Raw genomic sequence first — 19,635 nt, 5'->3', positions numbered from 1 at the left:
TGCAATACAGCTTGAAAGTCAGGCATTATGATACTCCCATATTTAGTTTTCTTTTTCAACATTCCTCTGGCTATTTGGGGTCTTTTCTGGCTCCAAACAAATCTTAGGATTATTTGTTCCAACCTTGTGAAGAAAGGGCATGGTATTTAGATAGGGGTTGCATTGAATGTGCAAATAGCTCTGGGTAGCATAGACATTTTCACAATATTTGTTCTTCCAATCCATGTGCATGGAATATTTTTCCATTTCTTGTGTCTTCCTCAATTTCTTTCATAAGTGTTCTGTATTTTTTAGAGCACAGATCTTTTGCATCTTTGGTTAGGTGTATTCCTAGGTATCTTATGGATTTTGATGCAATTGTAAATGGGATTGACTCTTTAATTTCTCTTTCTCCAGCCTCACTGTTAGCGTATAGAAATACAATTAATTTCTGTGCATTGACTTTGCATCTTGCCACATTGCTGAATTTCCTTATGAGTTCTAGCATTTTGGGGTGGAGTCTCTGGATTCTTTAGAGAGAGTATCATGTCATCTGCAAAGAGTGAGAGTTTGACTACTTCTTTGGCAATATGAATTCTTTTTATTTCATTTGTTGTCTGATTGCTGAGGCTAGGACTTTTAGTACTATGTTGAACAACAATGACGGAAGAGGACATCCCTGCTTGCTCCTGACCTTAGGGGAAAAGCTCTCAGTTTTTCCCCATTGAGAATGATATTTGCTGCAGGCTTTTCATAGATACCTTTTATAATATTGAAGTATGTTCCCTCTATCCCTACGCTATGCAGAGTTTTAGGCAAGAAAGGATGCTCTATTTTGTTAAATGCTTTTTCTTCATCAATTGAGAGGATCATATGGTTCTTATCCTTTGTTTTATTAATGTTGATTGTTTTCTGGATGTTGAACCATCCTTGCATCCCAGGAATAAATTCCACTTGGTCATGGTGAATAATCCTTTTGGATTCCATTAACAAAGTATCTTGGTCAGTATTTTGACATCCATGTTTATCAGGGATGTTGGCCTATAATTCTCTTTTCATGGGGTTTTGTTCAGTTTGGGGGTCAAGGTAATGCTGGCCTCATAGAAATAATTTGAAAGTTTTATTTCCCTTTCTATTTTTTTTTAAACCACTTCAGTAGAATAAGTATTCTTTCTTTTTTTAATGTTTGATACAATGGAAAGCCATCTAGCCCTGGACTCTTGTTTCTTGGGAAGTTTTTGATGACAGCTTCAATTTCCTTCTTGGTTTTGATCTGTTCACATTTTCTATTTCTTCCTGTTTTAGTTTTGGTAATTTCCAGGAATGTGTCCATTCTTCCAGCTTACCTAATTTGTTGGCATATAATATGTTCTTAGAATCATTCTAATTTCCTTAGTATTGGTATGATCTCTTCTCCTTAATTCTTGATTTTATTAATTTGAGTCATTTTTCTTTTAATAAGTCTGACTAGGGGTTTATCTATTGTATTAATTCTTTCAAAGAACCAGGTCCTCATTTTGTTTACCTGTCCTACTATTCTTCTGGTCTCTATTTCATTGATTTCTGCTGTAATATTTTTTATTTCTTTTCTCCTGATTGGTGTAGGTTTTATTCGCTGTTCTTTCTCCAGCTCCTTTAGGTGTAAGGTTAGCTTATGTATTTGAGATTTTTCTAGTTTTTTGTGGGAGGCTTGTATTGCAATGTACTTCCCTCCTAAAGACTATACTTTCAGGAATCATTTCTATAGTTGGTACTTCCCTCCTAGGACAACCTTTTCTGTAATCCAAAGGTTTTGAACAGTTGTGCTTTCATTTTTATAGTTTGCATGAGTCTTTTAAATTCTTCTCTAATTTCCTGTTTGATGTATTCATCTTTTAGTAGGATGTTTTTTCATCTCCAAGTGTTTGAGTTCCTTCCAAATTTCTTCTTGTGATTGAGGTCTTTCAAAGTATTGTGGTCTAAAAATATGCAGGGAATAATCCCAATCTTTTGGTATCAGTTGAGACCTGATTTGTGACCCAGTATGTGGTCTAATCCAGAGAAAGTTCTATGGGAAGTTGAGAAGAACATATTCCCTTGCATTAGGATGGAATGTTCTTAATATATCTATGACGTCCATCTGGTCCAGTGTGTCATTCAAGCCCTTGTTTCTTTGTTGATCTTCTGCTTAGAAGATCTGTCTTTTGCTGAGAGTGGATTTTTTTTTTAAGATTTTATTTACTTATTCATGAGAGACACAGAGAGAGAAGAGGCAGAGACAAAGGCAGAGGGAGAAGCAGGCTCCGTGCAAGGAGCCCGACGTGGGACTTGATCCTGGGTCTCCAGGATCGGGTCCTGGACTGAAGGTGGCACTAAACCGCTGAGCCACCCGGGTTGCCCTGAGAGTGGAGTATTGAAGTCTCCTCCTATTAACGTATTATTATCTATATGTTTCTTTACCTTGGTTATTAATTGATTGATATAATTGGCTGCTCCAACATTAAGGGCAAAAAATATTCATAATTGTTAGATCTTCTTGTTGGATAAATCCTCTAAGTATGATATAGTGTTCTTCTTCTCTCGGTGTTTGGTTCAAAATCTAATTTATCTGATATGAGGATCACTACCCCAGCTTTCTTTTGAGGTCGATTTACATAGTAAATTGTTCTCCACCACCTCACTTTCAGTCTGAAGGTGTCTTAGTTCTAAAATGAGTCTCTTGTAGACAACATATGGTTGGGTCTTGCTTTTTTATCCAGTCTGATACCCTGTGTCTTTTGATTGGAGCATTTAGCCCATTCACTTTCAGAGTAACTATTGAAAAATATGAATTTAGTGTTACTGTATTACTTGTATGGTCCCTGTTTCTGTATATTGTCTCTGTTTCTTTGGGCTCTCTCTTTGCTTACAGGATCCTCCTTAATATTTCTTGCAGAACTGGTTTGATAGTCACATATTCTTTTAGTTTGTGTCTATCCTGGAAGTTCTTTATCTCTCCCTCCATTCTAAATGACAGCCTTGCTGGATAAAGTATTACTGGCTGCATGTTTTTCTCATTTAGTACCCTGAATATATCATGCCAACCCTTTCTATCCTGCAAAGTCTCTGTGGATAGGTCTGCTGTTAGTCTGATATTTCTTCCATTGTATGCCAGGAATCTTTTGTCTCTCACTGCTTTCAGGATTTTCTCTTTATCTCTGATATTTGCAAACTTCACTATTATATGTTTGAGTTTAACTGTTTTTGTTGACTATGGGAGGGATCCTCTCTATTTCTTGGATATGAATGCCTGTTTTCTTCCCCAGATTAGGGAGGTTCTCAGCTATGATTTGCTCAAATATACCTCCTGGTTCTCTCTCTCTCTCTTTCTCTCTTTCTCTCTCTCTCTCTCTCCATCCTCAGGAGTTCTAATACTATATAGCTGTTACTTTTTTTTCTTTTTTCAAACTATCACTTAATTCTCAGAGACTCCTCATGGGCTCTTAGTTGTTTTTCTCTTTTCTTCAGCTTCTTTCCTTTCCATCAGCTTGTCTTCTGTCTCACTTATTCTTTCTCTCTTCTGTCTCATTTACCCTACTTGTTAGAGCATTCAGTTTAGACTGTATCTCAGAGTATTTTTAATTTTGGCCTGATTAGATCTCATTTCTGCAGGAAGAGATTCTCTAGAGTCTTTTATGTTTTTTTTCAAGCCGAACTAGTAACTTTTTAATTGTAGTCCTGAATTCCAACATTTTACTTAAATCCATTTCCATTAGATCTGTGGTAGAGTGTTACCTCTGTTTATTCTTTTGTGTTGAATTTGTCCTTCTAGTCATTTTGTTGAGTGCAAAATGGCTGTATGAGTGAGCAGAGTCAAAAATATCAAACATGACCATGCAAAATACACACTAGAAAAATTCCAGAGATGTCAGAAACCAGAAAATAAAAGAAAAAAAAGGAAAACAAATTTAAAAAATAGAAACAAAAAAAAGGGGGGGGGCAATGGGATAGGAGAGAGAATATAATCTCAAAGACTGGACAAAACAGGGTGATCCATTTGGTTCTGAGTGTATTTTGGGCTGTGTGTTAGAAGATACCAAATTCCAAAATTATAAAATAGCAAAACTTACATATATACAAAAATAAAATTCAGTACAGTGAAAGGAAGCCATAACTGAAGAATGTATCTAATACATGTAATTGTAAAAAAATGAAAGTTAAGAAAAAACTTAAAAATGAGGAGTTGATAAAATAAACTAGTTGGTATGGGAATAAAGAACTCTGCTAGTTGATATGATATTGGATTTTTTTAAGATTTTATTTATTTATTCATGAGAAGCACAGAGAGAGAGGGGGTCGGGGGGAGAGAGGCAGAGACACAGGCAGAGGGAGAAGCAGGCTCCATGCAGGGAACCTGAGTGGGACTCGATCCCAGGACTCCATCCCAGGACTCCAGTATCACGCCCTGAGCCAAAGACAGATGCCTAACCACTGAGCCACCCAGGGATCCCCGATATTGGAATATTTTAACCTGAAAGATAAATCATAAGAGAGAAAACTTGGGTTCTATATACTATTTACTCTCAGTCCTGGAGTTATGCAGTCCTGTTTGGTAAGTAAACTTGCAGTCCCCCTGTTATTCCAGCTGATCTGGAGAAGGGGACTGCTGTGCTGATTCTTGTATGTCTCTGCCTGGGGGGAATTGTACCGCCCCTTGCCAGGGGGCAGGGTTCAGTGTAAGCTGTTTGCTGTGTGAGGTCTTTGTTTCCTGAAGGCTTTCTGCACCTCTTTTGAGGGGGGGGGGGAGGAATGGCTGTGATGGCTGTGCCCAGATCTCAATCCCCAGAGCTGAGAGATGGTGGTATTTGCCAAACTCTGCAGACTCCTATGGTACATGCCCACTCAGAACCCTCCAGGGGCAGGCGAGGAGGACACTGATTTGTGTAATTTGTAGGATTTTGACAGGAAGAGCCTTTGCCTGCTGGTCCACCCACTTCACCCTTCCTGGAGGAGGCAGAGCATTGCCCCATTTGTGTCCCTTACAGAACCCTGGCGCAGAGAGTGGTCGCCTGGTGGAGTGCCCACCTGCTCATCTTTCCCAGAGAAAGGTGGAAATTTACTCCATTCTAGTCCTTTGTAGGGACCCACCACAGAGAGTGGTCACCAGATCCTGCTGAGGTTTGTGGTTTATAGCATGACAAACTGAGCCTCCTTCCAGGCTCACTGACCTAAACCTGTTTCCCTTGCTCCAATGCTTGGGAACTTTGGGGGCTCAGGCGCCCCTCTTCTTTCTATGCCTCTGGGAATATTGAGACCACACCACCACCCCACCCTCTTGGGATTTTGCCCTGCTTCATCATTGAGCATTCAGGCAGGGAGGTCTCTCATAGGAGCAGATTTCTAAAGGTCCCAATTTTGAATTCAGGGCTGTATCATTTTCCTGCAGCCAGCTTACAAATGCTCCCTCTCCCTGCTGTTTATCTTCTGATATATCCCCCTCTATTTCTCTTCTCCACACTTCTACCTTGCAAAAAGTGGTCATTTTTCTATTTGCAGAGTTCCAGCCTTTTTTCTTTAAATCTCAGGTTGAATTCATATGTGTTCAGGATGGCTTGACAGTTATTGAGACAAATTTAGGGGGCCAGATGAAACCAGAACCTCTACTCTTCTGCCATCTTGCCTCTCTTCCCCTTCATGAATTTTTAAAATTCTTAATTTCCTGGTTGACCCATTCATTCTTTAGTAGGATGCTCTTTAGCTTCCATGTATTTGAGTTCTTTCCAAATTTCCTCCTGTGACTGAGTTCAAGTTTCAATACATTGTAGTCTCAAAATAGGCAGGGAATGATCCTAATCTTTGATGCTGGTTGAGACCTGTTTTGTGACCGAGTATATGATCTATTTTGGAGACTGTTCCATGTGCACTTGAGAAAAAGGTGTATTCTATTGCTTTAGGATGGAATATCTGAATATATCTATGAAGTCCATCTGGTCCAATGTGTCATGCAAAGCCCTTGCTTCCTTGTTGATCTGCTGCTTCGATAACCTGTCCATTGCAGTGAGTGGGATGTTAAAGTCCCCTACCATTATTATATTATTATCAATGCATTTCTTTAATTTGGTTATTGGTTGGTTTATAGAATTGGCTGTTCCCAAGTTAGGAGCATAAATATTTACAGTTGTTAGATCTTCCCATTGGACAGACCCTTTAATTATGATATAGTGTCCTTCCTCATATCTTATTACAGTCATGGTTTAAAATCTAATTTATCTGACATGAGGATTGTTACTCCAGTTTTCTTTTGAGGTCAATTTGCATGGTAAATTGTTCTCCACCCCCTCATTTTCAGTCTGCAGGTGACTTCGGTCTAAAATAAGTCTCTTATAGACAGCATATGGTTGGGTCTTGCTTTTATATTCAGTCTCATACTCCCTGTCTTTTGATCGGGCATTTAGCCCACTTGCATTCAGAGTAACTATTGAAAAATATGAACTTAGTGCCATTGTATTACCTGTAAAGTCACTGTTTCTGTAAATTGTCTCCATTCTTTTCTGGTCTATGTTAGTTTTGGGGTCTTTTTTCTTTTAAAGTTCCACTTCAATATTTCTTGCAGGGCTGCTTTAGTGATCACAAATTCTTTTCATTTCTGTTTGTCCTGGAAGCTTTTCATCTCTCCTTCTATTTTGAATGACATCCTAGCTGGATAAAGTGTTTTTAACTGCATATTTTTTTCTCATTTAACACCCTGAATATATCACGCCAGTCTTTTCTGGCCTGCCAGATCTCTGCAGATAGGTCTGCTGCTAGTCTACTGTTTCTACCTTTGTAGGTTATGGGCCTCTTCCCACCCCTCCACCTCCCCCACCCCCTAGCTGCTTTCACAATTTTCTCTTTGAGATTCGCAAGTTTCACTATTATATGTCAAGGTGTTGACCTATTTTTATTGATTTTGAGGGAGGTTTTCTGTGCCTCCTATACTTGGATGCCTGATTCCTTCCCTACATTAGAGAAGTTCTCTGCTATAATTTGCTCTGATATACTTTCTGCCCCCTTCTTTACTTTTCTTCTGGAATTCTAATTACTTTAATATTGTTTCACTTTATGAGATCACTTATCTCTCAAATTCTCCTCTTCATGATTCAGTAGTTATCTCTCTTCTTCTCAGCTTCTTTAACCTCCATAATTTTGTCTTCTATATCACTAATTCCCTCTTCTGTATCATTTATCCTAGCAGTTAGAGCCTCCATTTTTTTTTGCATCTCATTAATAGCCTTTTTTATGTTTACTTGACTAGATTTTAGTTCCTTTATTTCTCCAGAAAGGGATTCCCTAGTGTCTTCTATGCTTTTTTTCAAGCCCAGCTAGTATCTTTATAATTATTATTCTGAACTCTAGTTCTGACATCTTACTTATATCCATACAAATTAGATCCCTTGTAGTCAGATCGACTCTTGTTCATTCTTTAAGGTTTTTTCATCTTGTCATTATTGCAGAAGGTGGTTACTTTTCTATTTGTAGAGTTGCATCTATTTTCTTAGATCTCCAGTTGAGTTCACAAGTGTTCAGAATAAGTTAATAGCTATCTATCTGAATTCCTGGCACCAGACAAAACTAAGTCTCCTACTCCTCCACCATCTTGGGCTATCAATACTGTTCACATTTAATTGTATAAAATTTACCCCTTATTTGTGTAAAACTCAAAACCAGGCACAAAGAACCTGTGGTATTGGGAGTCAGAATAGTGGAATCACAAGGGATTTTTTTTATTAGAAGGAGAAATGAGGGAGGGAAACTCTGGGGTTCTGCTTATATTCGATTCTGGGTCTGGTCACTGTTTATGGAAGGTATACAATACTGGAAAATTCATCAAACTTGACACTGACTCTAGTTCCACTCTCTGTATGTTGTATGTCAAATCATTTACTTTTAAAACATTTGAAATAAACTAGATATTAATATATATTATGATACTAAACACTCACAGTAAGATTTGTGTTCCTTTCACACTCGATCTTGCTTTCTATTCCAAATGATCCATCTGATTTCTTTCCAATGTGCTGAACTAATAGAATCGAAACTGTTTGATATCCATAATATTTAACCAATGAGAATGAACTTTACCTGGCTTTCCTTTGAAAACCTCAAAGATCATTTGTTCAGTGAGTTCTGGTCTCTTCTTCCTTCCAGGTTGATTCGCTATTGTTTTTCTGATCTCATTTATTTCCATTCTGATCATTGTTCTTTCCTTCCTTCTGATAACTTGAAGCTTTTTTTTTTTTTAACTAGTTCCTACAGGAGTGAAGGTAGGTTATTTATTTGAGAATTTTTTCCTAATTTGGGTTTTATTGTGGTATACTTCCCCCTGAGATTGCAGTATCCCATAAATTTTAGTTCTTGGTGTTGTATACACAATTTTTAAAGATATTTTGATTTCTCTTTGATGTTCTTTGATCCACTGGTTTTGGGGTGGAGGATTTTATTTAATTTTCATGTATTTGGAAGTTTTTCAGCTTTTGTTTTGTTATGCTTCTTCATCTTGTATCACTGTTCACAAAAAGATGAGTTCAATCTTCTTAAATTTGCTAAGACTTGGGACGCCTGGGGAAGCCGAGGTGGCTCAGGGGTTTAGCGCCTCCTTCAGTTCAGGGCCTGATCCTGGAGACCCAGGATCGAGTCCCACGTCAGGCTCCCTGCATGGAGCCTGCTTCTCCGTGTCTCTGCCTCTCTCTCTCTCTCTGTCTCTCATGAATAAAAAAATAAAAAAAAAAAAAAGACTTGAGACGCCTGAGTGGCTCAGTGGTTGAGCATCTGCCTTCTGCTCAGGGTGTGACCCCAGGTTGGGGGATCAAGTTCCACATTAGGCCCCCTGCAGGAGCCTGCTTCTCTCTCTGCCTGTGTCTCTGCCTCTCTCTCTCTCTAATGAATAAATAAATAAATCTTTAAAAAACATTTGCTAAGACTTGTTTTGTAAATTATCTTGTGATCTATCCCAGATAATGTGCTTGGCAAGAATGTGTATCCTGCTGCTGTTGGATGAAATGATCTACATATCTTTATTAAATTTTTTAGTCTAAAGTATGACTCAAATCCAGTATTTTCCTATTGATTTTGTCAGAATGATTTATCCACTGTTAATATGAGAATATTGAAGTTGCTATGATTATTATATTGTTTGTCTGTTCCCCCTTCATATCTGTTAGCATTTGCTTAATAAGTTTATGTGATTGAATCTTGAGTTCTAAATATTTACCAGTTATATCTTCTTGATTAATTGACCCCTTTATATAATGATGTATTTTTTCTCTTGTTATCATTTTTGTTTTAAGATCTATTTTGTCTAATTTATGTTTAGCTACCCCTCCACTCTCAAACATTTACCAAAAAAATCAGCACCAATTCTTCTTAAATCCTTCAAAAAATTAAGAAGAAGGACATTCCAAACTCATTTTACAAGATTATCATTATCCTGACACTAAACACTGATAAATACTACAAAGAAAAAAAGAATAAATGAAATCTATAGACTTATATCCCTGGTGAATATAGATGCAAAATTTCTCAGCAAAGTATCAGCAAACCAAATTCAAAAACACATTAAAAGGTTCACACACCATGATCAAAAGGAATATATAGCAGGGATACAGGAAGAGACAAGTACACAAATCAGCATATATGATACACCACACAGTAGAATGAAAGATAAAAATCATACAATTATCTCAATAGATGCAGAAGGGCAGTTAACAAAATATGACATCTTTTTATGGTAAACATACTCAACAACATAGATGTAGAAGGAATGTACCTCAACATAATAGAGGCCATATATGAGAAACCCATGGCTAACATTCAATGACAAAATGTTGAAAGCTTTTCTTCTAAGATTAGAAACAAGACAATGATGCATGCCTTCACTACTCATACAGAACACAGAACTGCAAGTCCCAGCCAGAGTAATGAGGTAAGAAAAGAAATAAATGGCATCCAAACATTAAAAAAAAAAAAAGAAGTATAATTGTCTTTGCTTAGAAATTATATATATGATTATTTATCCTAGGTGCCACCAAAATCTATTAGAAGCCATCAACAAAGTAAAATTACAAAACAGAAAATCAACATAAAGAAATTAGTTGCCTTTCTATACCATAAGAAAAAACATGTGAAAAGACTTTTTAAATCCCATCCACAATAGCATCAAAACCAAAACACTTAAGAATAAATTGAACAAAGGAGCCAAATGTTCACTATACTTTAAACTATAATGTATTTATGAAAGAATTTGAAGAATTAAGATATCTTATTTTCATGAGTCAAAAGAGTTAATTCTGCTAAGATGTCCACACCACTCAACCATTGATTCAATGCAATCACTATCAAATTTGAGTATTATTTTTTACAGATAGAAAAAAAAGCAATCCTAAAATCTATATGTATGGACAAAAGTCTCCAATTATAAAAGTCAATCTGATAAAGAAGAACAAAGCCTGAGGCATCCCACTTCCTGATTCAAGCTACATTATAAAGAAGTAATCAAAACAATATACTACTGGCTGAAGACACACACACCAAAGGAATTGAATGAAGAGCCCAAACATAAACCCACCCATATATAGACAACTAATATTTGACAAGAGTTCAGAATATTCATGGGGAAACACAGTCTTTTTAATAAATAGTCCCAAGAAAACTGGGTAAGTACATGCAGGGAAGTGAAATTGGAGTTATTACACATCTCACAAAAAATAACTTGAAATGGATTGAGTTGTAAATATAAGACCTGAAACTTTACAACTCCTAGAAAGCAACAGAGAGGAAAAGATTCATGACATTGGACACGTTGAACAGCTACCTACCAAATGAGGGTGGTCTAAGCATTATCCTATCTACTAATACAGCCTAGTCTTTATAATCCAAATTTTATTTATTTATTTATTTTTTTTTAATTTTATTTATTTATGATAGTCATACAGAGAGAAAGAGAGAGGCAGAGACACAGGCGGAGGGAGAAGCAGGCTCCATGCGCCGGGAGCCTGATGTGGGATTCGATCCCGGGTCTCCAGGATCGCGCCCTGGGCCAAAGGCAGGCGCCAAACCGCTGCGCCACCCAGGGATCCCCTATAATCCAAATTTTAATCCAAAGCCAGAATATGTCACCAAACGCACCAGCAACAAAAGCAAAAAATCAAGAAGTGGGACTACATTGAACAAAAAGCTTCTGTACAGCAAAAGCAGCAATCAACAAAATGAAAGATCAACCTATAGAATGTAAGAAAATACACATTTTCTACCTGATAAGGGGCTAATATCCAAAATATATAAGGAATTCATGCAATGCAGGAGCAGAAAAACCAATAATTCCATTGTTTTCAAAAGGACAGAGGAACTGAATAGATATTTTCACAGAGAAGACATACAAAGGGCCAATAGATATATGAAAGGTATTTGACATCACTAGTCATCAGGAAAATGCAAACCAAAACCACAATCAGATATCACCTCCCACCTGTTAGACTGGCTATCATCAAAATGACAAAAGATAACAAGAGTCGGTGAGGGGACACTGACTGTGGAATGTAAACTGGTATAGCCTCTATGGAAAGCAGTATGGAGGTTTCTCAAAAAATTAATGATAGAACTACTACTTGGATACCCAGCAACCAACTTCTAGGTATACATCCAAAGGAAATGAAATCAGGATATTGAAGAGATATATACCCTCCCATATTCACTGCAGCATTGTTCACAATAGCCAAGATATGGAAATGACCTAAGTATCCAAACAGATGAATGGATAAAGAGGATGTGGCATACATATCTAAAGGAATATTATTCCGCCAGGAGAAGAAAGGAAATCCTGCCTTTTAGGACAACATGAATGGACCTTGAGGACATTATGCTAGGCGAAATAAGTCAGAAGAGAAAGACAAATACTATGTGATCTCATGTAACTGTGGAGTCCAGAAAACCTGAACCTGTAGATACAGACAGTAGAATGGTGATTACCAGGGACTAAGGAGTAGGAGAAGTGGGAGATGTAGGGCAAAAGGCACCAACTACCAGTCATAAAATTATAGGTCCTGAAGACCTAATGTATAGTATGGTAGTTATAGTTCATATTATAATATTACAGACTTGAAAGTTGCTAAGGAAGCAGATCTTAAATGTTCTCACCACAAAGAAGAAATGGTAATTATGTCACATGATTGAGGTGTTGGCTGACGCTACAATGGCAATCGTTTCATTATGCATATATTCATATTTGTACTCCTACAACTTGCTCAATGTTATATGTCAATTACATCTCAGTATATCTGGCAAAAATAAATAAAAACTAAAGATATCATTCATTTCTTTCATCCCACTATTCTTCCTCTCCTGAGACCATATTTTTACTGCTGTTTAATACAAAATTCTCTTTACAAACTTACTAAATGAGAATGTTGTAGGAATGCCCTATATATAAACACAGCCCACTTTCTGATCCAAATTTCAATCCAGAGAATGAAAGAATAGCATTTCCAAACTTTGAAGAAATAGCATTTCTTCAACATATGTGTATCTACTATGACAGCAAAAGGGTTATAGTTTGTTTTATTCAACTCTTTAGTAAAAAAAAAAAAAAAAAAAAAAAAAAAAAAACTCTTTAGTGATGTAAGATTCTACCAAGAGCAGATACCTCCACCACCTCCTGGTTAAGAGTTTGTTTTTTTCTATTCAATGTGACCTGCAGAAATAAACTGTTACCATACACACTTGGGTATACTTGTACACATTTCAAAAATTTTGAAATCATTTATAATTTATAATCACATCATTTATAATTCTGTCACTTCAAAGTAGGATAAGCTAAAGGAAACATATTTTCTTCTACTATTCATCTTCATAAATGGGATAAGAAGTCTGAAGAACTATGAGAGATTGCAGGAGGAGTACATTATTTGTGCATGTGCATATCTTATATATGTGTAATATTATACTACTATATATGTTACTTCAATCTAAATGCAAGCCAAAATGACATGTTCTGTAGAATTTGAGAAACATTTTTCAGTATAAAATGGTCTTTCCCAAAAAAAGCAGTGAATCAAGAGAGAGTTTGAATTCATGCTAAAATGACAGATTATAGCCATATTTCCTTTAAATACATTAAAACAAAAAAATAATAAATAAATAAATTTTAAAAATAAATAAATACATTAAAACAGAGTTCTCATTTCCATAGATAAATTAATAAAGAAGTTTTCCAAAATCTTGCAAAACTGTTTCACTGTTTATAAATACTTGAAAAAGGAATTTAAAAATACATATAAAGCACTATTTGCAATCTGCCACCACAAAATCAGGGGAGCTCCTGAGCAAGGCTTTGACAACTGAACATGGCATCCTATAGATCACAAGGATCCAAAATAACTCAATCATTAGAAATGTCCAGGATGCTCCACTGAGACTAAAGAAATAGATACAATACTGAACAATTTCACTCTCAAAAAGAGATTAAAACTGTCCTCAGAAATGGTTGACTAATCACAAGAATCTTTATACTTCTTAAAGATCAGAGATTTCATTCAGTTCAAATGGTTAAAATAAATCCATACAACAATGGAAATCAATACAATTACATTTTTTTAACAGAGCAAGTATAGGTGCCCAGGGCAAATCCCAAAATGTTCAGCACGATGCAGAGGGTCTGGAGAGAACGCAGGAAACCTACATTATACACACTGCAGATATGCTAATAAATGACAGTCCTAGAGCCAGAACAGGGCTATGAAGGTAGGAACACATAAATCGAGAATCCCCCAAGCGTCTTTCTGCTGACTTGTACCACACAAGTTAGTGCTCACATTCCATTGCAGTGAAGGGAACTCCAAAGCTGTGTTTGAAGGGTCAGAGGCCTCCTGCTCTTGCTATTTGGTATCCTTTGCTAATTGGTAATAAGTCTTCTGCTGGTTAAGAATTGTGTTTCAGGGGCATCTGGGTGGCTCAGTCAGTTAAACGTCTGCCTTTGGCTCAGGTCATGATCCCACAGTCCTGGGATTAAGTCTCACATTGGGCTTCCTGCTCAGGGGGGCGTCTGCTTCTCCCTCTCCCTCTGCTCCTTCCTGTGCTTTCTCTCTCTCTCTCTCTCTCTCAAATAAATAAAAATATTTAAAACAAACAAACAAAAAAAGAACTGTGTTTCACATGAATGACTGACATTTTGGGGTCTACATCACTCACTACCTGAGCTGATGATGTGCCCCCTATGTTCTTCAGAAAGCAAAAAAGCTGGAAGAATCCATGAATTGCTCTAGAGTATAATGGTCGTCATGACCTGCAGGTGCTAAAGATGGAATAAAATAATTTAGCCAAGTCTTGGGTACAACTCCTACAGCCATGCAGAGTTATTGGTGAAAATTTAAAAGGAAATAATCCAAATAATATTGGTGACAATTTACACAACTATGGAGTCTGTTACAAAGCATTGAGAACGTGTGAAACAGATTCTTAACATTAGAAAAATGTTACAGAACAATTCTGAACTTGCGTTTGGTGATTTCTTTCAGCATGGATTCCACAGATTTTTAGTAGTCATAATTTATTGCCATATAACACAAACATGCAAATGCCATTCAAACATTCACTTAAAGGAAATAAATCTGTTTCACCCCAGGGCTCTGTATATCTGTAAAAGTAGAGAAGTAGTTGCTCACCCAGAACAATAGGTTGTAACTTCATGAGACCTTGAGGGTTTTTGCATCAAAGACAGTTCATTTGAGGGATTTTGGGGTAACCATTTGGATATAACTGTTAGGATGTGGTTGAAACATAATGGACAGCCCTGGTGGCGCAGTGGTTTGGCGCCGCCTGCAGCCTGGGGTGTGATCCTGGAGACCTGGGATCGAGTCCCACATCAGGCTCCCTGCATGAAGCCTGCTCCTCCCTCTCCCTCTGCCTGTGTCTCTGCCTCTCTCTCTGTGTCTATGAATAAATAAATAAATAAATAAATAAATAAATAAATCTTAAAAAAAAAAAAAAAAGAAACATAATGGACAGTGGAGGGGCGCCTGCATGGCTCAGTAAGTTAAATATCCAACTCTTGATTTCAATCAGATCATAGCTCATGATCCTGATTTCATAAGATCGAGCCCTACATCGGGCTTCATGCTCAGTGCAGAGTCTCCCTATTCTGCCTGGTCTCTCTCTCTCTCTCTCTCTTAATTAATTAATTAATTAAATCTTTAAAACAAACAAACAAAAAAGAAATACAATGGAGAATGTAAATTTGTCACCATTGGATATAAACCGTATTACAAAACTGTTTTCCTACTGGTTTACATGAAGCATCACTATGGTATCAAGATATATCCCAGGTGTTGGTCTCAAGTGAGAATACTGTGATGTTGTCAGTGACACAGGTAGAACCTGACCATGTGCATGATCTCTCCTGGTTGTCATTTCCAGCCTCCAAATGCTGTCTCTGTAGCAAGATCATTTGTCATGAGCATGACCATCTCAGGGGTTCAAGGCACTAGAGGATGCTGGTTAGTTGTCCAAATAGGGAAGAGTACAGTTGTTATGGGTATGTGTGTGGTCCAAGACACAAATACATTTACCTACACTGGGCTATATGTTGGGAAAACCTACCAAAATCATAAACATTTCTATGATGATAGCATTGCCAAAGGTCCAACCTCTACGGGAAAATACACTGTCTGTGGCAATACATAAATACAAAAACCCAGATCCATAACCCAAAACATATTTATGTGCAAACTGAGCTTCAGGTAAGATCTAAGGGCTCAAATGTCAGATTTAATTGTTTTGAGATGTTTATATTTGTTTATATTAATTCAGAATTCAGTAACAGTTCATACTAAGATATTTGTAAAGTTTAGACATATTTAGATGCTTAGTAATTAATATACATTTGATTTTTTTTCCTTAAATTTTCACTGGTGCATCTGGTAAGCTCCACAGAACATGGGATTTCCTGGGAATAAGAGGTTATTTCCCATATTTTTATAATATGTTCCTGAATTCAAATTGTATGGGGCCCTTGGCTGTTGTGAGACACAAAAGCATTGATCAGATGATACTCGGATCAAAGAATTTGTAAAAGGACATGAAAACAGTATCTAAATGTATCTTATGCTTGAAACTCTTGCTGTATTATGTAGGTAGAATGGGTATAATATTAAATAGGATCTGAGTCATGTACTGTTCAGATATGATAGTCTTCAAATGTCATTTTTAACCAACACCATGGCTCACAAGCTAAATAAACAATTTGCATACCTCACGTTGGCACTTCTGTGACTATGCACAAAATTACAGGTAAGCACCTGTAGTTATCATCTCATGCTCCCATTATCACTGGCAGGTATGCACCATGCCCTCCACCTTCTATAATATGAATGCTACCTAAAACCACTGTCACACTGGTGACATCACACTAGGGCCTAATACCTGAATGGCTTTTCCAAGATTGATGTTAGCAGGTGTTTCCTTAAAGTAAAAGTAGGTTTTTCCAACCTGCTTCTGGAAAAAGCTGCAATACATCAACCTATGGACCTTGTCATAGAGCCATGATCAAAATGCAAGAACATTTGATATGCCTCCAACAATTGCTTGAAAATGCTAAAATGTTACTATTTCTTATACTGTTTTGTGGTTCGTATTCTTACCTGACTTTATGGTATGTGCCTAAATGTCTCCTTGCAAGTAAAAATGGAAGTGTTCCCAAATGGGGGGGGGGGGGATAAAGAAAACCTGTGGTTCTTTTAAAAATAATAATATGATGCAGGTGCTCTAGGAATACTAAGGCAGCATCTCTGGAGGATGCATGCATCCATGGACTTATATTTTCAGCACTCGCTTGCATAAAAGGATCGGTTCAGAAAATTCCCTTGAGAGCTCTCAAGAGCCACACTCTGTGGCCCGAGGGCCTCCAGGGGGCCTGCAGGTCAAGAAGCGGTCAACGGGCTGAGCGACTCCACCCGCTGGGCACTTGTGGCCTTCTTTTGGTCCAGGACGGGATGCATTGGCTTAGCCTATTGGTGGGGGTTGTGAACTTGCATCCTACCCTCTGCATAATCTACTTGCGCCTCATATGGTAGGACAAGTCCATCAGTTATATCAACAAATGGCCCAATAGCTTCTGAAGACAGTTCAATTTTTCAATCCTTTCTTTTCCTCTGGGAACAGCTGACTTTGGCACTGGGTTCTCTGTCTGAATTCGTAGGAATTCTATAGCTCTGGGAGCAGCATCCTACTTCCCTTCATCCCCTACCCACTAATGAAAAGAATTACATATTGACCTCAATTAGCCTTGAGGTTGACTTTTAATTGGGGGGCATTACTGGATGGTCAGCTACCAAGGGCTCCTGTGATCCATCTCTTTGCCTGCCTCTTTATTTTCTGGAATTATGTGGAGTCTGATATATGATACTATCTACGCCCACTGGGACAAAAGAGATGATGCTCTGATTGGTCCCTGGTCCAGGGTGCTACAGTTCCAGGAAAATACCAAGCGGTGGCTCACTGGCTCTGATATGGTAATGCTGGGGGCACTGAGCCTGGTGGGAGTGAAAGGTGGTCAAACCACACCCACTCCACTGCTCAGGAGCCCATCTAGCACACTAGATTTACACTCTAGACATTCACAGACCTAAGGATTTTTGGATAAATTTACCTCCAATCCAACACTAGGACTAATAGTTTTGTTAGGGATTGTCCTGGGGAATTTCTAGAAAGAAAAGAAGATGGATAAAGCAAAGAAAAGTGTAGACAGTAGAATAGGAAATTAGGGAATGAAGTTGATCTAGGAATCTTAACAACAAACTTTTACAAAACACTAGGGTCTCGTTGCTACAAATTAGATTTGAATAAGCCATCTTGTAATATTTTAAATAATTAACCACCACAAAATGAGGACGTAGACCATATTTGCCTGGACTTAGTTCAAAAATTTACTAGCAAAATCCTTCCCCTTTCTCAGCAAACAGGAGCACTAGGATTTGAGTGACCTTCACTTTTAAGTTGATGCATTCTTCAGCTCATTATAATTCGCATCTGCACTTATGAGAATGGTATGAGTTTGGGCACTGTAAAAGACACCTGACGTGTAGAGGCACCTCGTTGGTTCACTTGGTAGAGCATCTGAATCTTGATCCCAGTTTGTGAGTTTGAGCCCCACCTTGGGTGTGGAGACTACTTTTAAAAAAATAAAAATAAATAAAAGACACCTGATTTGTATCTCAGCTAAAGGAGTAAATTTGGGAAAACAGAACATTTTAGGGAAAGATAAAAGCTGCTGTAGGGCAAAAAAAGGAAATTTCCTTGAGAATTTTCAGGAGAAATTTTCCATGACACATGCAGGACACAAACATATTAAAAACTTTGGCATTCAAAGTCTCCCATCAAAGGGTCTTTCCCACCCAGTCATCTGGAGTTAGGACTCGCCAAAGCACCTTCTTCATTGCTCCAGTCACATCCTTGTTCCTCAGTGTATATATGACAGGATTGACCATGGGGGTGATGATGGTGTAGAAGAGAGAAATGAACTTGCCCTGATCCTGGGAATAGTTGTTGCTGGGCTGGAGGTAAGCGTAGATGGCTGTACCATAGAACAGGGAGACCACTGTGAGGTGGGACCCACATGTCCCAAATGCTTTCCTTTGCCCTGCAGATGATTTTATTCTAAAGATTGCCCTGACAATCCAACCATAGGAGAAGATGATTAATGTCACAGGTATGAGGAGAATGATCACACTGACAAAGAAGATCTCAGACTCATATATAGTGGTGTCAACGCAGGCAAGATTGAGCAGTGGGGGGATCTCACAAAAGAAATGATCTATTTTATTTCTCCCACAAAGTGGTACAAGGAAGATGAGCACTGTCTGCAATGAGGAGTTGGCAAAACCAATGAACCATGATGCAGAAGCCATCAGGACACAGAGACGGGAATGCATGATCACTGTGTAGTGCAGGGGCCTGCAGACAGCTGCAAAGCGGTCAAATGCCATGACCCCTAGGAGAATGCATTCTGTGGATCCCAGCCCTAGGGATATGAAGAGCTGAACTACACAGCCACCAAAGGAGATAGACTTGTCTGCTCTCCTGAGATGAACCAGGAGCTGAGGGACAGTGCTGGTCGTGTAACACAAGTCCAGAAAGCTTAGGTTGGAGAGGAAAAAGTACATGGGAGTCTGAAGAAGTGGGTCCAGGTGGGACAAGGCAATGATGGTTGTGTTTCCCAGCAGAGTAAACATATAGAAGATCAGAAGAACCACAAAGAGGACTAGCTCCAGTTGAGGCCGCTCAGAGAAACCCAGCAGGATAAACCCAGTGAAAGAACTACCATTGTTCTGTTCCATCCTCTGGTAGCACATGTTTCCTGTCAGGACCAAGCATTTAGCAATTTTTAAAAGAAATCTTCAAAAAAAAAAAAAAAGACAGTTGGCAGGGGATGGATCTATCATGTTATAAGACATGGCCATGGGATTTTATCAGTAACTATTTCAATAAATTATTGAAACTGACGTAGCTTATACCAATACAGTTCCACATTATCACAAAAAGTATACCACTGATATTTAATGTAAGAAAAATGAAATATGGGCCTTGTGTTTGTATTAGTCATAAGTACAAAAGGTCTTTCAGTCTGAGCTTAATAAGACTTAAAGTAGTGTAAGTATTTACATACATTTTAGA

General features: G+C 37.9%; 1 protein-coding gene and 1 pseudogene across 1 annotated transcript; one reads left to right on the top strand and one right to left on the bottom strand.

Annotated features, from left to right (window-relative positions):
- The first annotated feature begins 16,762 nt into the window (after positions 1–16,762).
- LOC121499861 lies at positions 16,763–17,726 on the top strand (annotated as a pseudogene).
- Positions 17,727–18,338: 612 nt separating this feature from the next.
- On the bottom strand, positions 18,339–19,298 carry LOC121499860 (putative olfactory receptor 2B8). Its single transcript, XM_041771076.1, has one exon. It carries the CDS (start codon positions 19,296–19,298, stop codon positions 18,339–18,341), a length of 960 nt encoding a protein of 319 aa, XP_041627010.1.
- Positions 19,299–19,635: the final 337 nt, after the last annotated feature.

Source organism: Vulpes lagopus, chromosome 10 (assembly GCF_018345385.1).
Source record: "Vulpes lagopus strain Blue_001 chromosome 10, ASM1834538v1, whole genome shotgun sequence".
Classification (NCBI taxonomy): Eukaryota; Metazoa; Chordata; class Mammalia; order Carnivora; family Canidae; genus Vulpes; species Vulpes lagopus.
The sequence above is the reverse complement of the archived record's forward strand: the minus strand, read 5'-3'. Positions and strand labels throughout refer to the sequence as shown.

Coding starts and splice junctions, on each gene's coding strand:
- LOC121499860 (XM_041771076.1), bottom strand. CDS start 19,298: ATGGAACAGAACAATGGTAGTTCTTTCACTGGGTTTATCCTGCTGGGT.